The sequence below is a fragment of the Parus major genome, chromosome Z, assembly GCF_001522545.3.
Source record: "Parus major isolate Abel chromosome Z, Parus_major1.1, whole genome shotgun sequence".
Classification (NCBI taxonomy): Eukaryota; Metazoa; Chordata; class Aves; order Passeriformes; family Paridae; genus Parus; species Parus major.
The window spans coordinates 1,852,437-1,865,102 of NC_031799.1; the positions used below are offsets into that span (position 1 = coordinate 1,852,437).

Below are 12,666 nucleotides of genomic sequence, written 5' to 3' on the forward strand. Positions count from 1 at the left end.
AATTATTATTGAGAATTGAGAATTGTATAGCTGAAGCTGACTTTTATTCTTTGCAAAAGGGAGAAGTCTTTTTGTTTTACAGTCAGAAGTTCCCAGGTTGAAGAATAATGACATGCAACAGAAGCATAAAATCCTGTGTTTGAGCCTTTAAAGGTGAATTCCAGAGGCTGTGTATTTTGGTGTCAGCAGAGTAGGAGACTCTGTGGAGCATGTTTTACATGACATCTGGAAAAAGACTGGGTAGGGGTAAATCAAATAATCGGACATGTCAAACCTTTCCATTGCAGAAGACGGTGCACAATTAATTTCAAATTGTTGGTTTAATGTTCCTGTCAACTACTATATTTGCTCAGCTACAAAGCAAATTATCAATGTGTTATTCATACACACTTCTGCCACTTTCTTTTCATGGCTTATTGATGTTCTACAGCCCAGTTAAGCTCCTTGCATAATTAGCAAGAAAGTTTGAGCTGGAAAGCACACTGGATGCCCACAGCAAGTTCTAGGTATCCTAAAAAATAGCTTAGGTGCCATTCAAAGTAGTGGTCTCATTGCCAAGCTGTAGCTAGTTTTACTGAGAGGAGCAGGCAGAAATTAAATATAGTCTCAGCTCAGCTCACTGAGATGGCTTTCTTGACCCTCCTGATTGAAACCAAAATCCTGCATCATCCTCTGTGTGTGCAACACCCACAAACATCTCCTTGCAGGATGGGATTAATTTTCTGCTATTTTAGTCACAGAAAAGGCTACATTCAGCTTTCACTCCTCCCAACAAACTATTCAGGCCCCCTCTGTAGGCATGAGACGGGCAGACCTGAGAGAGGGGGTGATGCCTCAAGAAGCTCCTCACCTTCCTCCAGTTTAGGTGGGATGTGGGACTTCCCTGGGGACACCCAGGTCCCACCACTGACTGCATGATGTGCTTGGGCTGGATGACCAGCATTTAGGAGGTCCATACTGGGAAAGTGAGAAGCAATTGTGACCCAGAGGTCAGCCTGCCACTGCTGCTGCTTCTGTGTCCCTTGCTGTCACCACAGAATCATTTGGGCTGGAAATGATGTTTAAAGATTGTCTGATTCTGCCCTCCTGCCATGGCAGGGACACCTTCCACTGTCCCAGGCTGCTCCAAGCCCCATCCAGCCTGGCCTTGGACACTGCAGGGGTCCAGGGGCAGCCCCAGCTGCTCTGGGCACCCTGTGCCAGGGCCTGCCCACCCTCCCAGACAGCAATTCCTTCCCAATATCCCAGCTGGGCCTGCCCTCTGGCACTGGGAAGCCATTGCCTGGGTGCTGTCCCTGCAGGCCTTGTCCCCAGTCCCTGGGCAGCTCTCCTGGAGCCCCTTTAGGCCCTGCCAGGGGCTCTCAGCTCTCCCTGGAGCCTTCTCTTGTGCAGGGGAGCAGCCCCAGCTCTCCCAGCCTGGCTCCAGAGCAGAGGGGCTCCAGCCCTGGCAGCAGCTGCGTGGCCTCCTCTGGGCTGGCTCCAGCAGCTCCACGTCCTTGTGCTGGTGTTGCCCAGGGCTGGGGCAGCTCTGCAGGTGGGGTCTCACCTCAGCACAGGGGCACAGGGGCACAATCCCCCCTCCCCTGCTGCCCACCCTGGGGGATCAGCCCAGGATACAGTTGTATTTCTGGGCTGATATCCCTTGGGCAAAAAAATCTCATATAATGGATCTTTCTTCAGTCTGCTCCTCCTGTAGCACCACCCCAGAATGGGATACCAGGGACAGATCTCTGTTTCTGTCCTTACTGCTTACAGTAAGATGCACACAGATGCAATCACACATCCTAGGTGAGTGGCTAGGGATGGAAAAAGCTGGCATTTTGCTCCAGCAGCTTTATTGGCCAGACACTTTTTCTCAGACAGCATCTGGAGCACTGACCAGGGCTGGGTATTTGTGAGGGGCCTGACCTCTGTGTCTGTGAGTGCTCTCCAGCTGACAACTCTAATCTGTTTCTATACCCACTGCTTCCCTGACAATTGCCTGCAAGCTTTGCTCAGGACATTTTTCTACTGACAGTGTCACTGTCATTCCCAAGCAGGGCAGAGGTACTGCTGGCTGAACTTTTTCGAAACAGCATGGATTTTATGCACTGGGGTGAGGGGAAAATAGACATTTTCAGTCAACCTGACATTACTCACAGTTCAGTTCTGCAAAGAAAACTTTCTGGGTTGGACTCCTAAGAGGAGTCCACACATCCTTGAGAGAGGACACTTCTGTGCCCCAGCAGAAAGGCCACCAACTGGGGCAGGAGAGACCTGATTTCTGCTTGGTTCAAAGCAAGGGTCTGATTCAATATCTCTTGACTCACAGTTTTTCTGACCACAAAGTAATGGTGTCAGTGGCTATGAATAAGCAGCTTTTCAGAAAAGTGGGACATCTTCTACAGCCAAAAATGTCCTGTCCCCCTGGGACAGGGGGGTGAAAGTGCTGTGTCACAGATCCCTCTTTAGCATCAGCCAGGATGAAAATCCCAGATGAGTGTCCTACTCACAGAACCACTCAATGTACAAACAGCATGGCTTACTGCTCATCTTGGGTGTATCTGCTGCCCTCTTTAAAACAATATTTTTATAACCTAGAGCAGTATTCTTCTTTTGAACTGCTGAAGACTCCAGCAAGGCTTGGCTGGGGCCAACAGAAGGCTGTGGGCTGGGAGACCTGAAGTTTGAAGATAGAATTTGAACACATTTTATCTCAGTATAAGTTTTACTGAGTTTTTTCCCTGATATATGAGCATGTGGTGGAAGGGCACTGAGGTGGCCAAGGGGCTATAGGAAGCATGTGGCATGCTAGGAAAGGTTGAGGAAAATAGAGTTTATAAGCCATGGCAATAAAAAGCTGAGGGGAAATACAATTACAGTCTTCTGCTGCTTGAAAGGAAGTTACAGAAACCATTGATCCAGACTCTTCTCAGTGGTGGACAGCAAAAAGTCATGAGAAAATGGACATGAGTTGCACTGAGGAAAACCCTTATCAGAGATAACGAATAAAATGTTCTCAATGAGAGTTGTGAAGCCCTGGGATGAGGACTCAGAGTGTCTGGGTAATCTACACCCTTGGAAGATTTCACAGCCCAGTTGGACACAGCTTTGCATGGCATGCAGCCATGTGTGGAGTGATGGGTGGGGCTACAGACCTCCATTATCCTTTTAATGTAACATTTCCCACTGCTCCTCATTCATGCCTCCATAATACTATGCCACACTTCTCTGGCACGTCTAGGCTCATGTTTCCATGGCCTTGGTGGAGGCAGTTTTCTGATGCACTGCTACACACAGGTATAATCTCTGTTCCTGTTAGACGGTAACACAAATGTCAATTTACAGCACTGTCTCCTCCCTTCCCTTCAGCTCCCCCAATTTAGCGAGAACTTACTGCTAGGTTTTTGCTCTAGGCAGGTGTAATGCTTTTCTCCCACTTGACTGATGCTCCACTGAGCCCACACACAACAAGGGACATAAAGGTGGGTATTTTATTAGGCATTTGCTGGAGTAACTTGTTGAGTTGCTCTGAATTCATTCCCATTCTGTTCTTATCACCACAGCATCTGAGCTGCTTCCATGACACTTTAGATAGTGTGACTAATATCTGTTGCATACTGTTTGTTCTGTCACCTTTTCCCAGAGGGAGAAGTGTGTGAAATATTAAGTTTTTGCTGGCCTAATTTTATCTTGTGCCTTGTTTTAACTTGTTTGGGCTTGTGTTTCTCTACAATGATTTCTGCTGGTTCACGCAAAGGAGACAGGCAAAAGAAAGATGCTGAGTGTTTTGAGGAGAGATAGTGAAGTTTTTAATAACTCTGTTACTTCTTTGGAGTGGATTCCATGCTGGCTTACAGGAGAGGTCTGACTCTCTTAGAGATCAGCTTTGTCCATAACTTAGGTCTGAGGAGCAAATTTATCCCTTTGCTTTGCCTAATGGTTGAAAAAGCATCATAATACTGTGAAGACCATTTCTCAGAACAAACCAACAAATTCAGCAGATAAAAGAGAGCTCCATTTATCCCAGAAGAGTTCAGTGTGGGCTTTGGAGCTATGGCCAAGCTTTCCCCATGTCCTACCAGATCATGCACTTGGTAAGTTTAAAATTTGCTCTCATTCAAAGAGTAAGAAATTTTTTTCTCCCCATTTTGGCTCTTCACAGATCACCCTGAAGAATCTTACTAATCAAGAAGTGGCCACATTTACCTATGGGGATTGGCTGTCCAAGCTAAAAAATGCCAAGGGAAGCCTGGTGTGTGAGATGCCAGCTGTCATAAATGACGAGCAGATGATGGAGGACACCACATACACTCTTCAGGTTAAAACCAGTGACATTGGAGGTTGGTCCTTGCTAGATATTTTATGAGTTTTCTAGTATGAAGTTTGTTTTTTAGCAGTGGGAAAAAAACCTCATCTGCTTCATTTGAAATTACATTTGAAAAAACATTGTTTGGCTGGAATACAACCATTTTGGCTGGCTGTTCACCATAGCAGTGTCTAAGAGACTCATTCTCATCTGAGCTCTGGGAATAACATACTTAGACATAAGGCCCAGGTCTGGCTGCTCTTTGATTCTTCTGAAGACACCCTAGCAGAAATTATTATCAGACCAAGCTGCAAAGGTCAGCAGCCACATTTTTCTTTTTTGGTCAGGTCCATCCACGTAGGGTGGTCAGAGCTGGTGTGCTTCAGGTTTTCAGTCAGCACTGTGTGCCTTGCCTAAAGCAGACAGCAATAATTCACCCACCTTTCAAAGTGTTTGGAGACAATTTATCTCAGGCTGTGAGATAAACCATTCCAAAACGCACACCAGAGAGAAGAGGTGGAGTGCAGTATACAGAAAGAGCTTCAAGAGCCAAGAAATGGGGTTTCAATGTTACTTCCTGGGATCACTGCCTCTTTTCATGGGGAATTTTGTCAGGCTGTTGGATGAAATCTGCTGCTACATACAAGGTGAGTTGTGCCAAGACGGGGCAAGCCAGACATTGTCTTGAAGACACCTTGTTTCAAAGGTTTGTCCTCAAGTGAGATTCTGTCATACCAGTGCACATAACCAACTCCTGACCTCTAAATATCTTTCTAAATATCTTTTCTTTATTTCCTTTGTTGCTGCTTTTATTTCCGCCCCCCTCCCCCCCCCCCCCCCCCCCCCCCCCCCCCCGGTTTTATCAGTGGAAATTTATGCAGCTTCTAAGGTTTGATCTAAGAATATCAAAAATTTCTCTGGCAGAGCATCTTTGTGGCATCTCACCACTTATCTATCTTCTTTTCCGGCTGCTTGTCTGAAAAACATGTAGGGAAATGCAAAAAACAAAAGAGTGAGAGAGAGGGAGATTTGTTTATGTATCTGGCCATCCATCTAATATAATAGTAGATTTTTCTGTGACCTTTTTTTTGTGAAAACCAGCCCTAACTCACAAAGGTGATGGAAATAGAAATGAGAGGAGAATAGAAGATGACAGCAGCAGCAGACAGATCTGCCCTTCCCACTGAATGAAGGATGACGGGTATTAATGAAGAAACATTTTATTTCATTATGAACAGCGACAACCAGTAGCAAAGAGCAGATTACAGAGAGGTTTCAGAGAGTCTGTTTGTGATTAGATCACACATCTCACTGACATAATTCTGAACTTTGTCCAGCTTATCTAAAGCAGGTGCAAGTCATGAACCATCTCCCTTTTTTGATCATTATGTATTCTACAATTACTCCTGGTTGGGCCAATTCAGGAAGAAAGACATTTTATCCTTGGTGATGTTTAAGCATGTTATGTCATCTCCTGCCACACTGACATTGTCGAGGAACAGCAATACTGCAAAAGGACTGGAATCAAGTGTGTTAATTTCTAGGTATAAAGTTTTTCATTGCATCAGCTCTGAAAAATTTTATTTCTGGTTTTAGTTCCTCCTAGTCTAGACTGTTTCTGGTTAATTCATCTGGAAGAGAAGTCTTCATCAGTGGTCTGGATAACTCTCCTGAGAGTCTCTGCCTCTGGAGTTTTTCTTCATCAGGTGCAGACAGAGACTTAATGATTAAGTTAGGTTACATGGCTAAAGTCAGGGAAAATTAATCCCACAAAGAAGATTCTGCAGCAAACTAGAAAGCTATTTCCACCCCAGCACACACACATGTTTAACATCAGCATTGTTTTACATTTTCCTCAAAGAAACCTTTAATTTACAGTTTGTCTTTCACAAAATCACTCTACTCCAGTGAAAATGTAACCTTCAGAGTTTGCAAGAGGGAACAACTCTGTTCCTGCAAAGCTCAAATCACCTCTTTTCCACCACCAGGAGTACCTCAGATGGCTCTCAGACTACACATAGATAAGAAGAGGTTGTTAGGGCATACACCTCCCAAGTCAGATGGGTAATCTCTGGTTAAAACCGGTATCTTGATCTCAGATGTAAAGCACAATCTGATTTTCTTCAAGGCAGGACCCATAGCCACAGGTGAAATAGAGCCAGACCACCTGATGGCTCTTTCTGAGGCACAAAAATGTTCTTTGGCTGGTTAATTTTTACTTTCTCTATGCAGGCATCATGTACATGTTAATGCAGTAAAGATGGAGAGTGAATAAATACTGCTTTCTCATTTTCCAAGCATTAATGAAGCAGAAGGTTCTTATCTCTGCTGTTATAAGATTAATTAGGATGTTGTCAACTCAGTTCCAACCTACAAATTACATAATTTAGGACAGTTGGTGTCAGTTCCTAGTGCCTTTTATAGGTCTTTTTTATGTCAGAAGAAGAACATTCTTTGGCCTCGGAAGGCTGGTACTCAAACCCAAAATTTGTTTAAAAATGAAGCATCTGCTCAGTAAGAATCATATAATCATAGATATTTCTGTTGAAAGGGTCCTCTGGAGGTTATTTCACCCATTTTCCTTCTCTAAGGATTGTTGCCAGCACCAGGGCAACCCAGCTCAGAGGGCCCAGCCAAACACTGGACAACTCCAGGGGCAGTGATACCACCACCTCCCCCAGCATCTGCACCCAGTCCTGCACCATGTTCCGAAGAAATTTGATTTTTTCCTCATTCCCAACCCAAATCCCCACAGAAACTTGTGGCTGTGGCTTTTTGGGGTATGACGTGACACAGTACATGGCCATGTCACCATTACCACTGTCCCTGCCCACGGGGCCCTCGTGCACCTGCCCCAACTCCTCTCGGGGCTCCTCCTCACAGTGGTGTGCCCCAGCTCTCGTCCATCTTAGCAGCCATCCTCTGAGCTCTTCTTAGTGTCCTGACACAACCCAGGAATTCAAAGTGGTGTTTTGCACTGAACACTGGAAACTTCCTGCTAGCTTGGTTCCAATCGGAATATGAATGGTACGGCTGTAAAATGGGTCATCTTCAACTTCCCAGCATGTGCAAGGTTTATTCCAGACCAGACAGAGGGTTTGCATTTCCCCTTGCTGAATTCCAAGGGATTTCTGCTTGCCTGGTTCTCAGGTTCCTCAAGGTCCATCTGGGCTGGAATTCTGTCATCCAGTGTGTCATCCACTCAAACAAATCTTCCCTTAGCTGGAAAGCTGATGAGGAAACACTCTGCCATTGTTTAGGGTGTTGATGATGAAGTTCAGCTCAGTTCTGCAGATCCCAGTATCAATCCATGAGCTATTGCACTCATCACCAGTTAAGGTTAGTGCAAACACATTACCTTCATCTCTTCATTTGTCAAGTTTTTACAGTTCCTAAATGTGCCTGACAGTTTCCTGGAACTGGCAACAACAAAACAACAACAAAAAAATATCAGACACAAGCAAGTGAAATGTACATTGATTTAACATTTCTGGTTTTTACTTTCCCATCTCCTGCTAATTGCTTGTGAGGGAAATGTCACAGCATGAGACCTTCATAAGCTTCTTCCTGCGGGGACGGTTTTGCTAAGAAACAGTTGGTTCTGTGCTTTTTGAGACCTGGCATTAATTAGGAGCCTGCTCCTTGCAAGGAAATGGACTTCAGTTTGCTTTGTTCCTCACCTCAGCAAGCTTTGGGGTCATAAAAAGTACTGCCAGATGAACTGCCTGGATCCCTGATGCTTTCTCTTCCTACTTAAACCCTTCCCAGGGAACTGTTGAAAATTAGCCCCAATTTAACATGGGCAGCTTCTCGCATGGGCATCACATGTTGCTTTGCCTTTCCTCTATATGACCCTTTTTCTCCTCTCTTTCTTCTAGCAATTTTTTTTCCTGGTCCTTCCATAAGAACATGATTTCATGATAAGAATGTGATTTCTTCCTAACTTCTGTATTCAAGTAATAATCCTATGGAAGTGGAGCTTTTCTCCAGAGACCTACAGTCCCCCTAACTTTGTCTCTGCACTGTGTTTGAATGGAGCTGTGGGAAATACTGTCTGTGTGGCTCAAAGTGGATTTATGATACTCTTGTGTAAGAAAGGGCCTGGCAGGAGGTTAGACTTTCAAAGCTGGGCTATCCAAACGAGGGCAGCAGATGCTGAGTTTCTTTGTACGGCAGATTTGAGCTTGATGGTCTCATTTTCCTTTTCCAAAATTTAAGGGCCTTGGTTCTGACACAGCAATGACAGTCTGCCCATGTGTAATCTTATTTCTCTCCATGAATCTGCTTTTATATTACAGCGTCAAAATTAAAATGCAGTCGTTTTGGTTGAACTATAAATAGTGCCAGGTGAAAATGTAAGAATTGCAGCTGAAATGTAAGGTCACTGCAGGTGGTGGTTTGGCCTTGAACTCCCCAAAAGTCACAAAAACAGCATGGCTGTTCTCTTTGGCAAAATATGGAAAGCGGAGGAAAAATGACACTCAATATTGAGTAATAAAGATAATTTTGGAAATTAAATTTCCAAAAATAAATAAAACAATAAATAAACAATAAAAAGGGGGAAGTTGGTAGGGCAAAGTGTTGCGTGAGAAACTGGGACTTTTTCCAGTAACTGCTGCAGGGACAATATTTTGAGAACAAGCAAGAAAGAAGGAAGATCTCTTGGGTGTTGAGAGAAGTGGGCCATGAGATGCCACAGTGGCTTGGTTGGTGATTTGTATGTAGCTCTGAAATCCCTGTACCATCAAACACCAGGGAGCAGGAGGAGACAGACCCCAGCTGAAGGATCCTGAGTGCCATAATTGCTTGGAGAAGGTTGTGGGCTGCAGGAGGGAATGACTGAGTGTTGAAAAGGGCTGTGCTTCAATGGGAAGCCCAAGACAACGTTTTTTGGCTAGAGAAGTTATAAAATATGTTCTTTAACACTCTTTAGTAGAGTGCTGGATTCTGCTGGATAAGACACTTCCCAAGCTACCTTGGTGTGATTGGAGTTACTACCCTGACATTCCCTGCAAAGCATTGTGATGGACAGTCCTCCATCAGGAAATTTCTACTTCCTATGAGCACTGCCATCACCACGGTCACCACACATCAAGTGCCAGGGCAGAACATCCAGCTGTATTTATGGGATGGACTGGAAAACCTGGTGTCCTCCCTGCAGGATCCTTCATGAATCCACTGAAATGCCTTGGTGGTGCCCAGAGAAACATGACCAACCCTGCAGCCTCTTCCAGCCTGCCTTTGCTGCCTCCCCATGCAGCTGGGGGCTGGGAGTCAGCCCAACACGGCAGGGTAACCCATGGAATTTCTCTCTGCTCTCTCCTTGCAGGAGCAGGCACCGACGCCAACGTGTCCTTGATCCTGTTCGGGGAGTATGGGGACAGCGGTACCCTGCCTCTGAAGGAGTCCAACAAGTCTAACAAGTTTGAGAGGAACCAGATGGATGAATTCAGCTTCTCTGAAATGCTGAGCCTGGGAGACCTCTGTAAAGTGCGGATCTGGCATGACAACAAAGGTCAGGGCAGAGACAGGGGTGAGTTTGGGATGTTTTCACTTGAGGAAACACAAAGACTCAAGGCAGGCTGAAGGCAGTGTCCTCAGCTCTGCTTCAGGCTGGGAAAATTACCTGGATTTTACCCAGATCCTGTGTCCCAGCTTCCCTGTGCATTCCTTCCCTTCATGCAGGTGAGCCTCCCCTGGCTGCTGGTGCAGCATCTGCTGCAGCAGGGCTCCAGCTGCAGTCTGAGCTCACAACCACCTCTGCAGCACTGGGTGCCTCCCCCAGAGCAAGGCTGTTGTCCCAGCACCCTGACTCCATCCATGCAGTACCTCTCACACAGGCCAGCATGGCGCTCCCAGAGCAATCCCATGTTCTCAGCCTGACACTGACATGCGGGGAAATGCAGCCTGGCATAACACAGCGAGCCTTAGAAGACAGAAATAAAGATCGGTGTCTGGCTTTATTAAGATCACTGCATCAGCCAGTTAGCAGGCAGCGTGCTGCTGAGAGAGGTTCTGACATTTCCCTGCTGCTGGTCACCCTGAGTGGTGTCACAAACAGCAGAGCAGAGCTCTGTCCGACTGTCATAGTCATTTGTGTTGTCTTTCAGGCACCAAGAGGTATCTTGTAACAAATGCATCACTAACACTGCTGTGGTGACATTCCATCCCATCTTCATGTAAAAGAGATTATACTGCATTAGCAATGGCTTGCTCACTAGTGGCCAGCCCTTGCTGCAGCCCAAAGGTGAAGATCCATAATTCCCACAGGCTCACCTGAGTCACTATTATTAAAGCTGTTTGGCAGTAATATTTGTCACAATCTGGGGACGAATGGCAGCAGGACTCCCCAGTCTATACCTGGTTGTACTGAGGCAGCTGGTTTATGGCTGGGACGGGTTTCATGCCAGTGTTGATGTGACCTGGCCTCCATCCTCTCAACTACTCCAAGCTGTGGCAGATGGAGAAGACTGCATGTCACACTCTACTAATAAAAGATGCTATCTCTGGATTAGACTTTCCCATTGGAAAGTCTTTGAAAGAGAGAAAAAAACACATCTAATGGTAGCCTCTGTCTGCTGTGAAATATGGGAGATACATCCACCTAGCATGATTGTTTATTCCCAGACACTGCAAGCTCTGAGCTCATATTTATCACTCCCATAACACAGCACAATTTAGTTGATTAAACTCTATAATATCATGTTATATAACTGATGCTGAATGCAGTAAGGGAGCTGCTTTCACCTGATTACTTTGCCAAAACACTAATTCCTTAGATCTGCAGTTTAGATGTAGATATGGAAAGGGCTATTGAATGAGAGTTTTAGCTCAGTAAACAGGCTTATAAACAGTTCCAAGAGTGGTTCAGACATCTTTCTGATAGCACCAAGAAATCAACATGGACTTGCAGATTTGCTTTCAAACTTATTACCAGCTAAAATGTGTGCTAAAAGAACTTTTTCCTCAAGTGGCATCATGGCTCTCCAGTGGACTGGTTGTGCTAACAGGATGAAATTCACCCACCAGAGCAAAGCTTATCCTTAGGGCTTAGGTGGAATGCAGGAAGGTGAGAACTGCATCAGATTGAGGGTGTGTAGAGCCCAGCAGCTCTTTCCAACAGCAGCATCGCTGGATGCCTGAGGAAGAGGACAGGCTGAGCAAGCGTGTGTAATCCTTTCACAGTCCTCAGCGTCTTGCATCATGAGTAGCTCTGGGCATTTCTTGAATTGGATATCATTTTTGTCCATTAAACAATTTCCAGTGAATTTTCTCATTCAAGTTCTTGCCCAGGCCCTCCAGGAGACATTTGCATCCACACATCCTGTGGCAGTGAGTCCCACAAGTCTGTTGCCTGCTGCGTGATGAGCAAATCCTGTTCATCCAGGAGGGTTTTGTTGCCTTTTCCTTCTTGCACAAATGATCACAATTCACCTTCTCAGTGCCACTGATGATGCTGCTGACACAAGTTGGTAATTGCTGGCTGTGTGCAGCTGGTTGGTGGCAAAGGGAGTTTAGCCTTAGGCTAAGAAGTAAACAGGCTCAATTAGTTTTAATTTGCTCTGGGCTAAGAGCATGTACCCAGATAGCCACCACAAGTCAGCTAAAATACTAAGGTGGATATCTAGAGCCTGAAATATGTATATAAATACACATGGCAACCTCATATTCTCTTTCCTTATTTTCTCATAACACTGGTTTCCACTTATAAATACTGGTTCTTAACAGACCTGGCTGACAGCAAGGTTAATTTAAGCCTTGATAAACACCATGCTCAGGTTTTGTTCAGCAAAAATGTACTTGCTTTTCCCCACAGAAAGAAGGAAAACTGTTGTTTAAATCATAACATATGTTGTCTACATTGTTCTTGCATTAGTCATGTGAAAGGCATCTCCTATCTAAAACTTCACACAATTCGGTATGACAGTTTGTTGGGTGGGTAGAGTATTTATTACTGTTGAGATCCCAGGATATAGCTATCCTTTGAATATATGCCTGCTCCCTATATATAATTTATATAAATTGGCTGTGGGACTGCCTAGAAATTCCTGGCTCTATTTCTTTTAAATGAGTAGAAGGGTCAGGGATCAAGTATGTTTTTTGTCAGATGCATGAGGGACTTTGGGTATTAAATAAAAATGTGTTTGTATTTACCTCTACTCTGAGGTTTCAGATGTTGATCATTCTTTCTTTACCTCTTCTCTGGCTTTTTTGTACTAAATGGGTCTCTATCAATGGCCTGTGGACGGTTTGGCCTGTGTTGGCCTATCCTATTGCTCCTTGAGTCCCGAACACGTGGAGCATGTTTGATGTTCTTTTCTTTATTTTCCAAATTATTAGTCTCAATCACAGAATCACAGAATCACAGAATCACAGAA

General features: G+C 45.0%; 1 protein-coding gene across 1 annotated transcript in view; it reads left to right on the forward strand.

The window, feature by feature from the left end:
* The window catches only part of LOXHD1 (lipoxygenase homology domains 1), a 148,584-nt gene that overhangs the window by 120,760 nt on the left and 15,158 nt on the right, over nt 1–12,666 (forward strand). The window contains exons 37-38 of the mRNA XM_015652111.3: nt 4,145–4,322; nt 9,618–9,803. Of these exons, the coding sequence (XP_015507597.2) occupies nt 4,145–4,322; nt 9,618–9,803 (364 nt within the window). The remainder of the gene's footprint in view (nt 1–4,144; nt 4,323–9,617; nt 9,804–12,666) is intronic.